General features: G+C 36.3%; 1 protein-coding gene across 1 annotated transcript in view; it reads right to left on the reverse strand.

The window, feature by feature from the left end:
• The window catches only part of LOC134742673 (uncharacterized), a 294,576-nt gene that overhangs the window by 249 nt on the left and 271,916 nt on the right, over positions 1–22,411 (reverse strand). The window contains exon 8 of the mRNA XM_063675862.1: positions 917–986. Within this exon, the coding sequence (XP_063531932.1) occupies positions 917–986 (70 nt within the window). The remainder of the gene's footprint in view (positions 1–916; positions 987–22,411) is intronic.

A 22,411-nucleotide genomic window follows, 5' to 3' on the forward strand; every position in this document is an offset into this window, starting at 1 on the left:
GAAATATTAAAATAAAAGATGAGGAATGCGGAAACACTAGGAAAATGGAGCGAGGGAACGTTCGAGCTCCAACACTTTCCTTTATTTTGCGGGGTTTAGCGGAGAAAGAACACCGTTTTATTCACTTTTGGATTGCTTGGATGGTCTAAGTAGTCACTATTAACTACATTATTTTTCTTGCAAGTATACTCGCAGGTAAATTACAGAACATATATATATATATATATATATATATATATATATATATTTGAATTATGCAGTATATTTTGTGTACGGTAATATGTAAATACTTTATAAAATATTTCATTACTTTAGTTGATTAATTAAGTTTATAAACAAAATGATATTTCGTTGAGACTCCTGCGCAAATGACGGGCCCGGTTCTGAAGTTTGACTACATTCAAAATTTCATACTTCTATATGTGTGAATGGGTTACAAATTTGCGTCCATTTTCGTTAGTATGTACACAGAGAAACAAAACTGTAAGTTCATTTAAACAAGAAAAATAAAAATAAAATTAACGATAGCGCATAACTTCTTTAGTGCAGACACCTTAACTATTTAACAAATAAAAGCTTGTAAAGATAGTCGATGATATACCAATACCAATCTCTTTCATAATGTTTGTTTTATCTAGGTATGTTTCCTTCTTTTTACTCTGTGCCTGGCATATTACTGTAAGTAACTTATTATATATGTAGGTACTATGTTTTATAGCTGTGTTAACGTGTATCAAAGTGGATGACAAATTCTTTTCCCGTCTTTTAAACCAACTTCTATAGGTTCTCCGAAAGAAATTGTTATCTGCGTCTACAGAATATGTATTTAAACTATTGTTTTTCTAGTGTATCTTTTTTAATTTTGACTGTTTTGAATTTTAATTGTAAAGTTGATGATGATGATTCCTGAACTCACCTGATTATTATCTCGTAAATAGATAGCGATGTGCAAAACAGCGTGAGCGCCAACGATGAAGCGACTGCACCTGTGTACAAGTAAAAGGTTTACTATTAGAAAAAGTCAATTCATCATTTCCAAAAACATCACGCAGGTAGATTTCATACAGCTTGTACCTATGTTAATGAACATAATATTTCATAGAATGGTGAGAAAAATAGTCAACACGCCAATAAATACATCATATTATTATGATTTCAATTTGGACATATTTCAAGGCACCGTTAGAAATTTAAAAAAGCTATCACCAGTTTGCAAAAAATAAATGTCCCGGCAATATGTTATTGCATTAATTAACCTCTCGGTCGTAATAACAACAAAGAAAATGTGACTAACTTTTTGTCTATCGGATCGAATCCATACCCAATTTTTAGTCATTTTTCTCCACTACGAGTTTTTCTGCTCTAAACAACACAATCAAGCTTTGAACCTACGATGTTTGACAAGCACACATACGTATGTTAATTGTTACATCAAGTGAAACGAACCCCATTTATAAGAAAACCTTCAATATAATAAGTAATTTCAGTAGTAAACTATCAGGTAATTTAGGGATAACATACTCGTATTTGTAATTGAAACGCTTAATAGCTGCCAGTGTTGCGATAGCGATTGTGGTGCTTCGCCCCTATTTAGCCATTATAGAGCGTATCGAACCAATCCGCGTTTAGGCTGCGTTAGTTTAGATTACATAGCATTGACGAATAATTTGGTGTTATTGTATATGCTTATGAATTGTGCTTGCTGATATGTTCTTCAAATATGGTATTTTTACCATCTTTAGATTACTTAGTATCTTTTCCCATTATGTTTGGTGGTCACGGAATGCGTTTGTATGAAATTGTAACAAAAGTAAGTATAAATATTTGTAGAAGTTGCGTTAGTTTAGAGTAATACCTACAAATTATTGACCCCTAATTAATTACTAATGTTATATATCTATAAACTTTGCCTGGTAAAGAAGAATATTTTGAAGATAGTGTGTATTTCTATTTAAGGATCATTCTCAAAAAATGCCTGCGCTCTAATTGCCGCGACCCTTATATTTTCATACAAAATGTATGAAAATTAAAAGTGGCTATTAGACGCAACTGCAGACATATTCTCAGAGAATGATCCTTAAAGTTTTACCCTACCCCCAACTTACATTTTAGATAGGCGAATTTTTATATTATTTCCACTCAGAATCGCGAGCTCTTTCGATCCTAATAGGAAAAAAAATTGTCCCCAAAATCTTTTACAGTACATATGATGCTACTTTCTCGCACTAGTGCGTAAAAGAGCACTTTTCGTGCATATGTCGAAAGTTTAAAGGGCCATATGTACTGTAAAACGTTGTACGATACACGTGCGAATAGGTGATTCGCAACTCGTGTCGATTTATCGCCACCCGTTTCGAATTTCCTCTTTTCCGCACTTGTATCGTAAATAACTATTTTGCCCGTTTTGTTACGGTCATAGAAGGTTGTATTGAAAACTTAAACCCAAATGGACCAAAACATGTGGGGACATTTCTTTTTAGTAAATATTCTTAAAAAAAATTTGTTAAAGCATTTTTGGTCCAGCCTTACTTATGGGTTGGAAGGTCTGATGGCAGTCGCTTTCGTAAAAACTAGTGCCTACGTCAATTCTTAGGATTAGTTGTCAAGCGGACCCCAGGCTCCCAGGAGCCGTGGCAAAATGCCGGGATAACGCGAGGAAGAAGGAAGGTCCAGCCTTACTTATTGTCAGCTTTTCATAGGTCTTCGTTGCGGATATTATGATTTTTTTTATGTTGTCAGAATAATAATTCCCTAAAAGGCCTCGGAGAATTCTGGGGTATATTAGTAGAAACAATACACGACTACTTGTATGACGTCAGAAATAACCCACAAACCCGTGGCATACAGTAATGAAACGAAAACTAACCGCTGAAAAAATATGTAGAAAAAATATAGTTCATTTTGTTACACAGGAAAGATCACAGTATGAATAGTGTATTATTTTTGTATATGTTATACATGGTGAGCGGTCTCTATAAGAAAACTAGCTTTTAATATGTAGGCGTCTTTTTGAGTTCTCTCGTACCGGTAAAGTATTGAATTCTACTCATAAATCCGCACTAAAATTATACCTTCTAGTTCTTACAGACACAAAAAGAACAATATTTTTTAAAATTATGAATAGAAAAAATATGTCGCATTTGGTCACACTACAGTGGCTTGTGTTATAATGTATGTAATCTCGGTCACGAAATTACCATACGTTCTTATAACTCGGAGGTTTTTAGGACTTACGGTGAAAAATTGTGCTTACATTGTAGAGGAGGTATAAGGAACTATCAAATTTTATAGAAATCTGACGAAAAAGAAATTTAACAACAAAATTAAAAACCTGACAATTTTATCGAATATAATAAAAAATATTTGTAAACAAACTTTTTATGTTTTTTGTTTCCTTGTATTGAATACTACATAAAATCCTGATCACCTCTTCAAAAACACCCTGTATGCTCCCTCGTCTTACACGAGACCGAACCAAATGTTACCACGCGGATCCTTATTTAATAAAGTCGATCAAATGAACAATACATTCGGTCAGAGCAAGAAAGATATTAGACTGTACGATATTGCTGTACCAAAATATAGGGTTTCCATTTGTGCCAATGAAATGAAGGATCCTTATGTTATTGAATTCATGTTCGTATTAACAGTTAAGATGACAGAACTGGCTTCCTAGAAACTTTCTTGCCGGAAAGAAGACAGGATACTTCCTCTAGATATTATATCGGAGGAATATTTTAAGTACTTTTTAGGGTTCCGTACCTCAAAAGGAAAAAAACGGAACCCTTATAGGATCACCCGTGCGTCTGTCTGTCTGTCTTTCTGTCCGTCTGTCACAGCCTATTTTCTCCGAAACTACTGGACCAATTAAGTTGAAATTTGGTACACATATGTAAGTTTGTGACCCATAGACGGACATGTAACGTAAATAAATTAATTTTAATCATGGGGCCCACCTTTGGGAGGGGGGGGGGGTAAATGAGAAAATGAAAGAGCTTATTGTGAGCATCTCATATACATTTTTTAAATAATTTTAGGATTAACAGCTTAGAAGTTATTCAAGAAAATAGGCAAACAATGACCGTTCCCCCCCCTTTATCTCCGAAACTACTGGGTCTAAAATTTTGAAAAAAATACACTAAATAGATCTTTACCTATAGATTACAGGAAAACCTATTAGAAATGTGCAGTGAAGCGTGAGTCGGACTTAATTACTTAGTTTTTGATCCGACCCCTACGGGTTTTTTAAAGACATTTCACTCACGTTTCACATAAAAAATACATTGTTTAAATTGTGTAATGTACGGCGAATTCTTGGAACGCGAGTCCGACTCGCACTTGGCCGGTTTTTTTTTTTAAATCTGGTTTTTATTGAGGCTTTGGACACTAGGTGAACATGTCAGCCTCATGGGTGCTTACATAGTTCCTTACACAAGGGAGAGGTCAATAAAGTGGTAAACACTGATTGCTTTGTCTGATATAGGCTCTGCCAACCAACAATTGATCTGTCCATTGTGCATGGAGCCCAGACTACCAAGAATTCTTTTTCTCAAGTCCGAATTCCGGACGCATTCCAACAACACGTCAATCATCATCAATCTTCTGACAGTTTACACACAGTGGTGACGATTTAACACCCATCATGCACATATTTTAAGTACTTAATGATAAAAGTAATTATATATTTAGGTATAGTAAAACTAACTAATAATTCGATTCCATTCGATTCTGATTTAATATGTTGCTTCAGTTTTGATATTGTTTTGATACGACCTTGACGATAGCTCAAACTGATTGGTGCAAGCGACATGCACTGAAAGTCGTGTCTAACAACATCTCGCTCGCGGCTATTTGTGTGTGTATGAGGTGCATTGTGAGTCGTGTCCAAATAAGATCATAACAACATCAAACCTTAAGAAATTGATGAAAGAATGGGCCTCCAAAATTATGTCAGAGCGTAATGCACCCACTACAATTGATATCAAATAGCTATCACAGTTCACATTTCCGACCTCACGGTACCTACAGACTAACATTAAATCCTAAATGCCAATGTAATGCCTACTTAATAGCACGATTTGGCAAGAGTTAGATGGAGAGCCCCACATATTTCTCCAAAGCCAGACTTGGAATTTAAATTGGTCTGCTTCCTATCATTGTGTATTTCAGTCCATTTCTTCACCGGATGAGGTTGTACAAGATTTATATATATTATATTCAAGCAACCAACACTTATGAAATGCGTGTTTTCTACAAAAACACCTTAAAAATCTGTTTTTTTACAGATCTTGACTTTTTACGAGTCAATCTTAAAATGTTTAATCATTTCGATCTATCAGTTCGATAATAAAAACCACGTGACAATTATTAGTAATATCTAGTAAGGTAAAACCACGTGACAATTATTAGTAATATCTAGTAAGGTAAAACCACGTGACAATTATTAGTAATATCTAGTAAGGTAAAACCACGTGACAATTATTAGTAATATCTAGTAAGGTAAAACCACGTGACAATTATTAGTAATATCTAGTAAGGTAAAACCACGTGACAATTATTAGTAATATCTAGTAAGGTAAAACCACGTGACAATTATTAGTAATATCTAGTTAGGTAAAACCACGTGACAATTATTAGTAATATCTAGTAAGGTAAAACTTTCTAACAAGGGTCATTACAAAATGGTTAAAGGATATAAAGAATAGAATAGGATTATTTTTATTCGGAAGCACAAACGAGACATGACATAATATAAAAAAAAACATAGAAAGATTAAAGTGCCTCATCTTAGCATATTGCAAGCTCGAAAGAAAATCGAATCAGAAATACATAATCTGCCTCGGCTTTAGCAACGGGAATAACAGCCAAGGCTTGAATAAACCTCTACCTACTTTATAATAAACGCAAACAAGAGTGGATCCTCTTTCCTAAAAAAAACTATGCGCCATTGACTCAAGTACACATCACGCCAATTTATTTCTACGCTTGGAACACGCAATAAATACTCTTTATCTCTCTCTTATCCACTAGACAAGAGCGCAGATAAACAAACAATCGCGGGTACAAGTAGCGTGTGATGTTGGCCATGAAAATTGACAATTCAGAGTCATTCTGTAGCATCACTCAAGACCAGTACGGCTACCATCAGTTCGGCACTGACATAAACGCGAGCGTAAACGTAACTTACTTTCTATGCATTTCGCTCGTACTGACATATTAGTGCAAGCGAGATGTATAGAAAGTAAATTACGTAGACGTTAGAGTATATATCAGTTTTGACACTGTCAGTGACTCATGGTACGGGCACAGGGCTCAAACTTTCAGTGCCGATGACGTCAAACCACATAATATTATATGGGTGATTTCAGATAGTAGTAGTAGTAAATCACTTTATTGTACAAAAATAGGTTCACATGAAATTTACATAAATTTAGGCACAAAGGCGAACTTATCCCTATAAGGGATCTCTTCCAGCTAACCTATTAACTCTAAGGTTAGCTGGAAGAGTGGAAAATTCTAATTAGATAAACGAATTAGTCTTTTCGTTAATAATGATCACTTATCAACCTCTCTAATTATACGAGGGGCCACACTTACAGGGAAGGCCGGGAAACGCGTTAATTATCGCGTTAATTCGATATTTTTTCATACGGCTACACCGGGAATATAATCTACGGCATTTCCCGCCGTTTGCCGTTAGTATGAACCCGGCATAACGAGCAGTACATAACGTCTCTGACTCACATTGTCAACCAAATGTGTGATTGTTTAGTATTGTATTTTCACAATTTCAATATGCGTTTAGTCGTAATATTTTCCTAAAAAAGGAACACAGGGTCAGGTTGGATAAATAAAATATACAAATAATCCTCTTACTTTGTCCGCCACTGTATTATCCTTAGTGCCCTCCATGATCGAGATACTTTCCACCGTCAACAGTATCTTTGAGTAAACGTTACATACATATAGTATTGTCAACACAGTAACCAGTACAAATATTGCTCAAGTTCTGTTTCCTATTATTTTGTATACACACGCACATATAAAATAAATAAATATTAATAAGGCTTGTGTTGTCGGCGATTGATTTTGACGTTGGAGATTAAATATTTATATAGTTCTGTGGTCCAATGTACACTTTTAAGAGCTTTTTACCTAACATATATTGCCTGATATCTGTACTTTTGAGATGCGTTTTGACCAGTGATGTGCGAGGATGCATTGCGAGGAATGTGTTTTTAAGAACCAATAGAATCACTGCACGCTGAGCAAGAAAACAAATATTTTTTCGTTATAAGTAACTCTTACTAGATTCTAAATTTAACCTAAAAGCGACACGTTTACTGGACTAGCTAAGAATGCGGCTAAGTCCCGGGGCGGGTTTAACTGTAGGTAAATCAGTTATAATCGCGAGAGCTCATAAACCCGAGACTCGCGATTAAGATGGCGGGACACGTGTCGCGCTAAACGACGGTTAATCGCGGTTTAAGACTGGCGTGCTCCTCTTGAGACTACCTGTTCTTTTATGAGTCCCCGGCAAGCTCGACCGAATTTAACCTTCCCATACAAACTGAGTTTCCTTCTCATTTTAAAACTACGTGTTGGATTGGAATGAAACTTTGTAGGTATATACAATGACATGAGGTTAGGTCTCTAATTAGTTTATATAGCTCAAGTTTATAAAACAAACGATATAGAGCAAAGTTTTGTATGAAAAACTTCAATTCGCTGTATTTTTTTAACTATGGTATCCGAAGCTGCATAAACTAATTACAGACATAGATATATCTTATCCTATTGTAAGTACAAATTTTCAGAGCAAACTAGCTACTCGTTTTAAAATGAGAGCGTAACTGCCTTTGTATGGAGAACCGAGCTTGCCGGTGACCCTTAAGCGGTGGGTCTTTATGTTTCCTTAGTCGTACTCGTGCTGGCGTCGTGCTATTTCATTTTTAGGGTTCCGTACCTCAAAAGGAAAAAACGGAACCCTTATAGGATCACTCGTGCGTCTGTCTGTCTGTCCGTCTGTCACAGCCTATTTTTTCTAAAACTACTGGACCAATTAAGTTGAAATTTGGTATACATATGTATGTTTGCGACCCAAAGACGGACATGTACCGTAAACAAATGAATTATAAACACGGGGGCCACTTTCGGGGGGTAAATGAGAAAACAAAAAAATAAAGTTTTTCAGACTATATCGTGTTACATATCAAATGAAAGAGCTCATAGTGAGGATCTCAAATATTTTTTTTTATAATTTTAGGATAAACAATTTAGAAGTTATTTAAGAAAATAGGCAAAAAATGACCGCTCCCCCCTTTACCGAAACGACCTATTAGAAATGTGCAGTCAAGCGTGAATCGGGCTTAATTACTTTTGTTTTTGATCCGACCCCTATGGGTTTTTAAAGACATTTCACTTACGTTTCACATAAAAAATACATTGTTTAAATTGTGTAATGTACGGAACCCTTGGAACGCGAGTCCGACTCGCACTTGGCCGGTTTTGTTATATAATAGTGTCTTATACAATAAGTTATTTTGCGGTTATTTCGAAACAAAATCCATACTAATATTATAAATGCGAAAGTCTGTCTGTCTGTCTGTCTGTGTGTTACCTTTTCACACTTAAACCGCTGAACCGATTTAGTTGAAATTTGGTATACAGATAGTTTGAGTCCCGGGGAAGGACATAGGATACTTTTTATCCCAGAACTCACCCCTCAAGGGGGTGAAAAGGGGGGTGGAAATTTGTATGGGGAATCAATAACCGCTGAACCGATTTAGATGAAACTTGGTATGGGGATAGTTTGAGCTGTGGTAAAGGATATAGAATAACTTTTATTCCCGAAATCATCCCTTAAGGGTGTAAAAAATGGGGTGGAAATGTATAGTGTGGACCAATTTGGGGGTGAAAAAATTTGATTAAGAATTAAGGTACCCAAATTACTAATTCCACGCAGACAAAGTCGCGGGCAAAAGCTAGTAATTATATAAAATTAAATACATAATATAATTACATCAGGTACCTGCAATAATATGTTATTCTTCGAAGGCCGAAAAATATGTGACACGGTATGCCTTTTGAAAAATTAAATACAGGTTTTGCGAAATAACCTTTGGCTGATAATTTGCCTTAATGTCTGTCAAAAATTAATGTATATGTTTAAGTATGACGTAGATTTTTGTATGAATGATAGATTGACATTTATTTCAACGAAAAGTGTAAAATTTTTGCTTCCATCACATGATTCATCACGTCACATTTCTACCATAAAACAATAATTTTACCCTCAGACCCATCTTTATTCAAAAACCACATCGATCGGTTGCTCGGTTTTTTAGTGATGCACGTACAAAAAGAAGAGAGAGAGAGAGTCCTTTTATGTGTATATGGTGATCAAAACTAGTTGGTTGAAATCTCGCTTGTGCTGTATAATGCAGATAAAACCGTTCTCGAAAAAGATGACTAAAAAGTCGGTCTGCATCCTTATCATAAACAACTTACTTATATAAAAATGACAAATCTATGGTTCCGTTTGTCAAATGCGCTTTGGAACCCTAAAAACCTACCTACAGTTCGTTCAAACAACGAACTAAACTAAGCTTTCTAATATAAATACTTGACATTACATGTAATTTATTATAATATCACTCTTAATTACTCTTATTATATTTACTAGTCATGATGCCAAGCAAACCTTCACTTTAAAATTAAACTGCCGAGAGCTGAAATTCACTTGATTGCCATGCGCTGAACGCTCCCGAAGACAATTGAATTAGGTCGTTATGGCTGCGAAGGTAATGATAAAACGTCTACCATATACAAACATTTACGTTATCCATTATCGAGGTACGCCTCCGAAAATGCTTTTCATAAAACTGACCGTGACCATCCTTTAGGAACATTACACTGTCATTCGTTCAAAGTCTACATGTAATTTGATACCCTAGATCCATATTTAGTATTATTATATTATCTTATACTTTACTATAATTATGTGATTTAAGTTTTACTGACAGATCTTACTTAACTTTGATGTCTCAGATGCTAAAAATATTAAAATTTGCTCGAACAAGGTCGCAGTAAGTAGGCCCCAAGTGGAACGCGTAGGGCTGCGTAATAAGATCGTGTGCAAGCGCATAATGAGGCGTTAATTAGGCTAATCAAATGTGCGTGTGCCAACCCTGACGTCCAAATATAAATCCGAGATTTAAATAGAGACTTTTCAGAGATTATCCAGCGATAAGCTGTTGACTTTTGGGACTTTTTGCTCTGATTCGTGAGCTTATTGTACCTAGGTGGATAAATATGAAAATTCCAATATTTATGCGTTGGAAGGTGTGTGTGTGTGTGGTATCTATATATCTATCTAAGTATTAAATTTAATAAAACCGGCCAAGTGCGAGTCGGACTCACGCACGAACGGTTCCGTACCATTAAGCAAGAAACGGCAAAAAAATCACGTTTGTTGTATGGGAGCCCCACTTAAATATTTATTTTATTCTATTTTTAGTATTTGTTGTTATAGCGGCATTAGAAATACATTATTTGTGAAAATTTCAACTGTCTAGCTATCACGGTTTATGAGATACAGCCTGGTGACATACGGACAGACGGACGGACGGACAGCGAAGCCTTAGTAATATGGGTCCCGTTTCTACCATTTGGGTACGGAACCCTAAAAAGGTTGGTTTATGGAGGGCATTCAATAACGAACAGGGTCAGATTGACTGAAGTGAAATTATGAATACTCGTGTATGATTTTTTTAAGAGACATTTAGACAGACAGAGAGTTAGGTATCTAAAGACATATTTTCACCATCCATGAAAAAAAAAACCAGTAGAAAATTAAACTTCTCTTAGGTAATTGACATTACCACTGTAAGAAAAATGAAAGTCCTACATAACCACTGAAATTTAAATACTTTTGAAATTTTGTAGGCAAAAGGCTACGTGACGACCTAAATAAATAAATAGGTAGATACTATGGAACAATCTTATAAGTAAGAAGTTTCAAACCAAGGACCTCCAACTTCGTATGCAGGGTTACCGATTTAGATAGGCCATTATAAGATATCGAAAGCCAAAACGACCCGGAGGAAGTTTTGATGTCACGAGTTATCAAATAACTGTGCAGAATTGCGCCATCTGACCTAAAACTCCATACCGCGACATTACCGCTTTAATGAAACTCGTAATGCTGCTCTTACTTGTTAAGTCATTAAAAAACCCATCAATTTTTACCATCATGCCTCTCCAGGGCTGCAAATCTCATCGCTTTCTGAGCTGAGTCGAGCGTTTGACTAAAGCAAACCACTATAACCATACCCCAACTTAACGGGTGCAATTTGGTATGACGTTTAAAAATTGCGAGGATAAGTAAAACTAAGTACCTATAAGTCGATGTCGATAAAATTAATTATGACATTAGACAGTACTGTTATGAAATTTTTAAATATTATTATATTTTAAATGTTACTATATGTATCATATAGTCCGCCGGACGATATCGGCCTGTCAGTTGTTTGGAACTGTCAAACTTTTGTTCTAACTGACAGGTCGATAGCGTCTAGCGGACTGATAGTCCGTGGGCCCCTTTAAGGTGTAGATACATACCTTAGTATAGTAGTTATAGACATGAAACCGAGCGACCAGGGGTTAGAGAAAGACATATTCATGTATTGACAGGTTAATGTATGGCAGCATAATCCTTTTTCTCTTTCACTCTTATAAATTTCGGTATATCGCCATCGCCTCGTACCTATGCTGCCATAACCCGACCATGAAAAAAAACCCGGTCGGTGATAATGACAAAGGTCTTATAGGAATCGCAATATATCTTCCTCTATCAAAGAGTGTCAGGCTCTTGGTATCTACTATGGGCCTTAGTTGCCTGATGATAAATTCTATTTAATAAAATAAAAAAAATTGTTTTTTATTGATTTTAATGTTCTCGCAAAGTTAATGGCAAAATTTTAAAACGTAAATAAAATAATCAACGTAGGGTAGCTTGTGGCGAGCTGTTGGGGATTATATAAGCGACCTCAACAGAGACAATTGCTTCGTATGAAGGGTACTAGGCTAGATAGGGATGATTTTAATCAGAAATCATTCATATGTAAACTGATTTGTGGAAGCAAATGCTCGCCAACCTTTAAGAATACACGGTCAGTCCTCTAAGAGTACATTTCCCGGCAATCTGCCGACAAAATTGCAATCATAATTTTTCGCCTCTTTTTTACGAATTTAATAAGTCTGGAACTGACAATTCATATCTCTTAGCTTTAATAGAATAAAGATACGGTGATAAAAATGTAATTACCATAAAATTGGGTGTAGAGCGTGTAAGATAATGGCGGAACTGGAGGGCGGGAGGTCCGGAATCGGTGTAACTTAAAATGACACGATGGTTTTGCTTTTTGACGCTCATGCATTGTCAGTTATTTGATTAATTGATGACCTCTTAGCCTAGTCGCTAGTAACCCTGCCTACGAAGTAGGTTCCAGGTTTCAATCCTATTAAGGGCAATTATTTGTGTTTTTATCACGTATTCGTGTTGTTTCTGAGTTATAGATAGTTTCTATGTAAATAGATATTTACATATAACTAATTTGTTGTATATATCGCCGTCTATTTGACTATGGTTTGGCCTTTATCGTGGTTACTGTGGGAGTGGGACTAGATCGATCTATGTAAAATTGGCTTATAATACTTATTTATTTATTAATATTTGTTAGTGTAGTGAGCTGATCAGTTGAAATGATGGCCACACCACATTTATTATGGCGTTCTTCATAAACGTCTTCAATATTTATGAAAAAGGAAATTGAACTAAATATTTATAAGCAATGGACACTACGATTTAAAAAACATTTCACATCAAACAACAAACAAATTATTTAAATTCAAAATAATTATGTTTTTCAGATATCTTCCACAAACGTCGATTCATGTCAATAAGTTTTAGATAGATAGATATATTTATTTCTAATTGGAAATTACATGTTATTTTCACTTAAAAATATCACAAATTCACAAAAAGATCGTCAAATATCACAAAAAGATCGTCAAAGTATTTTACTGACATCGCTGTTTTTTCAAGACCTGTTGTAAGAAAGGGTCGGTTCCGACATATTAATTATATCTGAGGCCTGGGCCGCAAGAAATTTCAGAGCTCCTTATTTTCTTAACTTGACATCATGAAAAGTAAACTTTCTCATGCAAATGTATTCTTCGTTGGTGGATCGGTTATGGCTGTGCTTTCTAACGTAGTTGGCGAATAAGACTAGTGTACCTACTGTACTTAGTCTATGAATGCTGGCAACACTATGGTGTCACATGCGTGTTGCTAAATGTTTTAAGAATGGTCATACAAAGTTGGATACAAGAGTGTGGAAAATTTACTTATTTTTTACTAGGCATGAATTATCCTTACGGATTTTGTATACTGATCCATAGAAAGTACGACTTTTTGCACAAGTTCGAGAAGTATGTACCCACCTGTGACATCCCACATTGAAATGCATGTTTTACGTATTTACTTACATACATATTTGTATATCTGTTAATGCTTTATAAATCACGTCAATCACGGTGTGCACTTCAATTACGTCACAGTAGTAATAAAAATAAATATGGTCTCGCAAACGTTTACTCCAAACAAATACGACGTTAAACTGAAAGTACAAATCCAACGAAAATATTATGAAGATAAAAATACAAAAGCATGGTTAAATAAAGAAACATATTTTTTACAACCAACGCTTATTTTCTCTTTGAAAATAATCGTGCGATCATTTCTAGTGCTACGCGAACAAGCTTTATCTGACTAGCATAACTTGGTCTGCGACCACGTATAGCTCTTTAAGATCTTGATGATATGGTTATATTGGTAGGCTTAATGTTTGACTCGTAATAGAGATATGAACTGTTTACTAGTGTTGCTAAGTTATTTGGAGCTCTCACCCATAGGACTCAACTCTGATTTGAAGACTGTATGTAGTCCATATTTTTACAACTTTTGTGAGTCTCAGACACATGAAAACGAGTCAATACCCCGTTTTTAAGTCGAAATTTGCTCGACACGTTTCGCTCCAACGACATAAAGCTTATCATGTGGAGTCGTGTTAAGCAATTTATGACTTAAATAAATAATTATTTCAAAACTTAGGCCGATGATGTTGTCTTACCCCCTTGTTCATAAAACTACAAGCCTCAACTAGTAAATTTATGCTTTATCCGTTTTCTCTAAATACATAAGTTAAAATGAGAGATTAGAGAAACGATTAATAGATACCTAATTGAGGTTTGTAGCGCTCAATGAATAAAAATTTATTGGAGTCTTAAATAGAAAAAAAAGCGCTGGCCTAGCGGTAAGAACGAGCGGTAAGAGCGGTAAGACTTTCAATCCAGAGGTCGCGGGTTCAAACCCCGGCTCGTACCAATGAGTTTTTCGAAACTTATGTACGAAATATCATTTGATATTTACCAGTCGCTTTTCGGTGAAGGAAAGCCTAGTTCCCCCTCTGGGTTGAAAGGTCAGATGGCAGTCGCTTTCGTAAAAACTAGTGTCTACGTCAATTCTTAAGATCAGTTGTCAAGCGGACCCCAGGCTCCCACGAGCAGTGGCAAAATGCCGGGATAACGCGAGGAAGATGATGATGGAGTCTTAAAGAGACTCAAAGTTTTTCGAACTAAGTAATTGTAAGTATTAACACAGAATTCATAGTTAAGATAAAAAGTTTTTTTTTTATTACGACAATTTCAATTTTTTTAATTACGGGTCTTTATTTTAGAATTCGAGTCTTTAAGTCATATCTCATGTACCAAAAACTCACGGCCCAAAATTAATAAATTATTTTAGTACCTATGTACAATCTCGTAAAAGTGAGTCGAGTTCTAATTTAGACTCATGAGCATAAGACTCGATTTTTATCCAACTCTACTGTTTACACAGGGCTTAAGCAAAATATGCTGTGCTAAATAAACGCCCGGTTTCCACGCTACTAGCGAAGGTATTAAGGTTCTTTATGAAATGAACCAAATTATCCTTCTACGAAAACAAGTGAACTTTTAAATTGCAGTGTATTTTTTCCTCTACTCCGTTTTGAGGCAGGTTAACTTCATCCTTTGATACACTATTTTATGGTATACAAAGAAGAGAATTTACTTTTGAAAAAAAAGGAGCAAATAATTAATAGGAATTCGAATTCGTCTTTGATCCGATACTTTTGTATAGGTACAAATGACTTGTTGGTAATGGAGCGTATGGGCCACGTAAGTGCCCACAATATACGCTTTTTTACCACACTCGCGCAGAAAGGCTATTTTTATTGTTTGAAAACAGTGTGCAAAGTTGCATTTTATCCTGTAGAACACGAAGTGATTTGATGCAAATTTTGACTTGTTAGCAGCTGGCGAGCAGGTTGGATTTTAAACGATGATTTTAATCAATAAATATTTATAAGCATTATCCTTCGAGAGTAGTCATAAAGTAAGAGTTGTTAATGACTGATCATACCTAACAAAGACCTTACATATTTAGCTTGCGAAACCTAGCGAGATATTAAAAAAGCACGCTATGCATTCAAATAAATAATCATAAAACCTCAAACTAATTTATCATTCAAAGATAACACTGCACCTGTAAATACGACATTGCGTTAACCTACATCGTTATCACGTATCTCCTGAAAGATCGATGACCTGCACATAAATAATTCAGTGCAATAACAGCCCGGCGGCAATTGCGGCATGCCACTGTTATTGCTTCCTTGGGCGCAACTTACTGAGGAGAAGCTAATCCATTCGAAAAATCCGTTCGACTTATGTTTTTGACCGCGTCGGTTACAAACAGACATTTAGCACACCTAAATGGGTAGCTAACAATGTACCTTTGCAAATTTAGGGGTATAACATGTACATTCCCGATATTTTAAAAACTCCTTTGAATAATCTGATATCCTGAGAAAACCTAGATGCAGTGGTAGAAAACAGCAGAAGGCAAGCGTAGTCCTATATATTGATTTTGTTGTCCGGACGAACTACAAACGCCTTAAAGTGCGTCTTTGATCTACGAATTACTAACGTGCGATGAACTATTGTGCGACAGATCGTCAATGCGATAAAATGTTGGTCAATAGAACGGCTCTGCGACGAACGTTGGTTTGAAAGATCGAAATCGCGATATTCGATTGTATCCTCGGATAGGTAAGGTAAGATTACACCGTATGAAGTATTGCCAAACTTTTCTTTTACTATAACTATTTCAATGGCGTAGCTTATATTATTAAGTGTTCTTTCTTAAGTTATACAATTACAAATGTGTCTAACGCTACGTTCTTACGTGACACCATTTATCTAGTGTATATCGTGTTGCTTAATTTATCTTGTGGTTCATATCAGCTCGAACATAATTTTCTCAAAAATAAAACCTACTTTTAAGTTCGATCCATATAATTTAACATAAACAAGTAAACAAAAGAAAGATACTTATAATATTTTGTGTTTCAATTGCGTCTAAGACATTATTTTGATTGTGGTTAACCACTGTGTGTGACCTAATGTGAATTCTCATGTTATAATCCTACGCTATCGTTACGTTAGCAAGATCGTATGTATTTTATTCTCGATCAACTGCAGTCGAAAACAATCGTAACGGACAGAAAACATTAAACAATTGAGAGGAGATCAGATCACTACAATAATATCGCTCACAAACCGCTCTGCTCTCACTTCTCGAACAAAAAACAGCATAACTTACTCATACGTTAGCTCCAAGCAACAAAAAGCACAGCCACATTTTGGCAACTAGGAAACGTGTATAAAAAACAACCACTGGGGCGATATTCCTAACGTATCTCGCTAGACGCTTACATAGCTAGCAGTAAGTGAGCATTTTCAGGAAAAAGTGTGACATTTACTTGTTTTTCGTAAATCCATCAACTTTTGGGTTATTTCTACTTAGAATTACGAGGACTAATTGTCAGTTTTGTGACGCGATATACATTTTGTATGGACCGTCACAAAACTGACACCCAAAATTTGTTTGAAAACCTTGGGACACTCGTGATTCTGGGTTAAAATAACCCAACAGTTGTTAGTTTTTTACGCCGGGTACGCGCGTTGGTTACCTACTCAATGTTGTTATAATAGAGTTCAAAGATACGCTGGTTTGTTCATTTACCTAACTTTTACTTGGTTTGGGATCGGAATACGCGGAGCACGGTTACTGGCTGCCTTCCATTTCCATTAGGGAATGTTTAGCCAAAGTGTTTCTCGAACTTGGCCCATTAGGCTTGCTTGTTTCCTTTTTGTCTTGGCCCCTTTTTTGGACTCGTTTGGACGCTAAATGTTTTTCTACAAGTTCATGTGATCTGACAGGTTGAGGCAAATTGTAGCCGTAACTGTGAAATTGCTAAAAAGGACTAGGAAAACGAATAAAAGTACAAAAAGGTACTTAAAAATCCAAACTTTAAAACTTTGAAATTTAATTTAAATTTTCAAATTCCTATATTGTGGTAGGCCGGTATATGCCGATTTAAAGTAGACCATAACTAAATACTATTATGTTGTAACACTTAGTTGAGATTGTGGTGGTGGTTGGTATAATTTTCCTATAAGTAGGTATATAAACTGTTGAACCAAAATTACCCAGTGGGGAGCAAAGTAGCAAAAATTACGGTAAAGCCGAAATAAAATCAAATAAATGACTGTAACTAAATTCTTCGTATAGCTATCATTTAATTTTTTTGCGTCAATACACTTCATATATTTTTCGATAAAAAATCCTGTTAATAAAAATAAAAACCTTTTAGCGGTTAAGCCAGCGTTAAGCCATATATTAAATTGTTTCATTTAGGTAACTGAGCACTTACGTACTGAGCAATTTTAATAAATAACACCAGGCGGTTTTGGCATCGTCTTACAAGAACAATTTCTAGTTCACCGTACTTACTCTAGAAATTTAATATGAGTCGTAGATTCAACACAAAGACTTGGTAATTGTTTTAAGAAACATTAGTTACTTAAACCTTGCTGTGTTTGCTGTTGCGTGTTCCTATATCTATGTGCGTGGTTCAGTAAATATAATTCTTCAGTTTCTTAGAACTTCTTTATGCAATAAGCATTGCAAATTTTTAATGTTGAATAATCTAATATAAACATTTGTAGCTCGCAGTATCTGCTTGTTAAAAAAAAAGTTCAATATAAGCATTGTGTTAAAAAAATAGTAAAATATGCACCTACCTAAAGCTAATTTACGAATGAAAAGGGCTAGATTTAATCAAAGCTTATAAAAATACTGTTCGCCTTTCGTTTTGGTGCCCTTAAGAAGAAAGTAAAGGTAAGAAATTAGAAGGGAACAAAATATATGGCGCGCCGCGCGATACTAGCGACGGAAGATATAGCCAATCCGCGAGTTTTAAGGTTTTACCTAATACGGCTATACTAAAATTATACTGCTATAGTACCTATGCAGGGTCATGATATAAAACTGAAAATAAATGAAACGTTTTCGTGATTTTTTCATGACATTTGCCCTTGATTAAAACGTGTAGTATGTTGCACAATAAAGAATATTTACTTACTTAACATTCTAAATTGTTACATTATTTTTTTATTCCATTTCAATCTTGCAAGCTGTGTATAATTGGCTGTGTAGATTAACGCCGCGATTCGAGAAACGAATTAGAGATTCCCTAGGCATGAAATAGTAGATATGTGACATTTCACGGCAAAAGGTACCTTAATAATAAGCTCCAACCGCCATAAGGTACCTTCACATATCTTGACTATTTCATATCTAGTGAATCTCTAATTCATTTCCCGAATCGCGCCGTAGTATTTTTAATAGTCGTGCGTGGTGCGATATCCGTTGATACGCCCATCAATTTCATGAAATCTTATATTTATACTTAACATAACCTATTATTATCCTAATATTAAAACCTTCATGCTAATATATACTTAAATACTTATTTCCTCTGTACCTACTCTCAGATTATTGCATTGCATTGAACTGTTATAACTATAACTTTAGTCTAGTTTAATTATAATTCAATTTCTTACTTTCTGTACCTACATAATTAAATATTATTGTATTGGTTGTACCCTTAACTTGCTGCTGGAAGAGCGGGGGGTCTCCTGTCACAAGTATTGATATAATACCCTTTCTCAATTTGTAACACAATGATTGTGACCAATAAACGATTTTTCATTTTTCATTCTATAAGATTCTCTTCAGCCTTGTGAAAGTAGTGTAAGGTAGTTCCTTCATCAGGTTTCTCGCGAATAAGTTTGGGTGTTTCTCCATTCGTTTACGATATTTGGCTAAGGTGTCTGACACTTCATTCATTCATTCATTCATTTATTTATTGCAATCATGTTCATTACATACAGGTGGTAAATAAAATATAGTCGGTACATCTTGGTTTATTGTTTTGATTTTGAGATCTCGATGCAAATTCTCGTTTTTGACGGACCACGGGGCTTTAGTGATAATACGTAGTATTTTTGATTGAAGGCGCTGTAGTATTCCTAGATTGGATTTTGAAGCTGTTCCCCACAACTGGATGCCATAAGCCCATATTGGTTTTAGTATGCACTTGTAAAGTAGTTTGTTGTTTAGGCTTATTTATTTATTTATTTTAAACTTTATTGCACAATATAACAAAGAAAGTACAAATGGCGGACTTAATGCCTAAAGGCATTCTCTACCAGTCAATCATCAGGCTAAACAGAAACAGTGATAGGTGCAGGCATTGAACAAAAAAAAGCAGAATAGGTAACTTAAAACAAAAAATATAGCGATAAATAATACACATTACCGAAGAAATCCGAAGGAATCCGAGGGAGCACTTCCCTTCCTCGATGTGTTGGTTATGCGGGATCAGAACGGACATCTGTCGCATAAGGTGTATAGGAAAGCCACACACACAGACAGATACTTGCAGGCTGGCTCACATCATCATCCCGCACACCTGTCGTCAGTCCCACGTGCACTGATTAACAGAGCTTTGCGTCTCTGTGATCCGCAATATCTCCAAGGCGAGCTGCGACATGTACGACATGTGTTAGAGAGGAATGGGTATGGTTGGAGACAGAGCCAGCGTGCAGCAGGTTCGTCAGCGTTGCGAAAGAAGCATACAGCGGAGAGAGCACCTGCGTACCTACCGTACATTAAGGGAGTGACGAACGAAATTGGACGCCTATTACGCCGGAGGTTTAGCATTAGGACAATTTTCCGTCCTCATGTAAAGATTAGAAATGTGCTGCGCTCTCCAAAGGACAAGGATCCGCTGGGTAACCCGGGCGTCTACGAGATACCATGCGACTGCGGTAAATCCTACATAGGAGAAACCGGACGCAACGTGTCCACTAGACTGTTAGAACACATACGGAGTGTAAAGAAGATGGAATGCAGCAACTCCGCAGTGGCAGAGCACGCTCGTCGCACTATCTTCGGTTTGACAAGGCGAGACTACTGGTACGAGAAAAATGCTACGTACCACGTAAAATACGTGAAGCGATCGAGATTGGGTGGCGCCCTAATTTCAATCGGGATAGCGGCTGGGCTGTGCCGCCAGCATGGAAGCCTGTGATTCCTCAGCAGAATGCCGGTGAGTGTTGTGACAGTGTAGTGGACATAGTGAGTTCGTGCTGTGTGGCGCTATAAGTGTTAGGTGACCCAAACCCAAACACACCACTGTGCCCGCCTACAACGATAGCGCAAGACCTCCCCCAACCGGTTTTCTCGGCGCGCGGCAGCGGCAGTACGCAATACACGGTCGTCGTGAACGCTGCTCGCACTATTAGTGCTTGAGAAAGGAGACCTAGGCTCTCCGAAACATGTCGCGCGAGTGACTAAAACAAGTGAGTCTAAACCGTAAAATGATTTAATCACATTACCGAAAATAACCACACAGGCTTAGTTGGGATTTGCGTTCTAAAAGCCAATACATCTTTTGCAGCTGCTGTCCGAGGGCTATTCGTTTTGTAAAGATGTGTTTCGTCCATGTTAGTCTTCTGTCCAAGTAGATTCCTAGGTATCGAACCTGGTCTGATTGGGGTATACATAATATATGCTATTAAGTTTTACTTCCGGGCACGTTTCACGTCTTAGCGTAAATGTTACTCGCATCGATTTTGTCTCATTCGCTTTAATTTTCCAGTCTTTAAGCCATTTAGATATATCGTCGAGACTGTTCTGAAGTTTTCTTGATGCTCCGGCGGGTGTGTCGGCTACTGCTAGTATAGCAATTACATCGGCGAAAGTTTCTGTTGAAACATTTAAGGCACTTGGGAGATCCGAGGCGTATATGAGGTAAAGTAATGTTGTAACTATGAAGTCTATCAAGTCCGTTTTCTTGTCTAAATCCGAAGGCCAGTAAGAGGTTCACCGGTTGACGATATACCGAGTTGGGCCCTTTGGTGTAGTTAGCCTGGAGCCCCTCTGGTGTGTTTGGCGTTATAGTCTCCTCCAGCTATATATCGATGCCCAAGCGTGGAGAAGATTTTAAGACTAGTCTTCCCTTTTCAAGTTGTGCTTTGGTGGTATACACAAAGCTATTATAATTAATCTCCCCTCTGTGATCTTCGGTTATTATTAATGCATGCATGCATGCAGCATTATTATACTTGTGGCTTGATTTTTTTCCGTGCAGTATGGATTGACTGCATAGTGTTTCAGTTATTCTTTTACTATTACTGCGGAGCCACCATGGGCTTTTCTATCTGGGTGTATAGTGTGGTACAGTTTGGTACAGTAAATTGTTACATGAATAGATAATGGTAAAAATTGAACCGTCATTCCACGTCTTTACCTTACTTTTATACTCGGCTACTTGTATTCAAGAGTATAACCACAAGTACCTACTCAAGTATAATTGCCATATAACGACTAGGTACAATTCTCACGTACAGGAAGCATAATAACAATAATTAGAATTACCAGAATGTTACCAATACATTCCGGTCACGGATTTTCCTCAATTTTCTCGACAGCATCCAAAAAGAGCGTAACTAAAGAAGATTATACTTTTACTCCTTATCCAGTTGTATTAAAGGCGAAAATTGTATAGATATCTATGAAGTTGGCTTCTCAATAGAAATATCTGTGTAGGTATTAGCAGAAAATGAGGTTATTGTCCTTACGGTATTTGTTTTGTAACGAGACGGTTTTCCAATACGAGAGTACATTAATAAGTAATGAATGGGAATGATGTTTCAGATAACTTTTTTTGCTGGCTGACTGTGAAACTAAGTTTCACAATTGAACCTAGCCGCTACCATAATCGAAGTTACGCTCCCACTTTTCGCATTTAACATAAACATTCAAGTAACATATATCTATATCTGGTAATAGTTTGCGTTGTAAGAAATCGTAATATGAAGAATTTAGAGCCAG

This window comes from Cydia strobilella, chromosome 7, assembly GCF_947568885.1.
Source record: "Cydia strobilella chromosome 7, ilCydStro3.1, whole genome shotgun sequence".
Classification (NCBI taxonomy): Eukaryota; Metazoa; Arthropoda; class Insecta; order Lepidoptera; family Tortricidae; genus Cydia; species Cydia strobilella.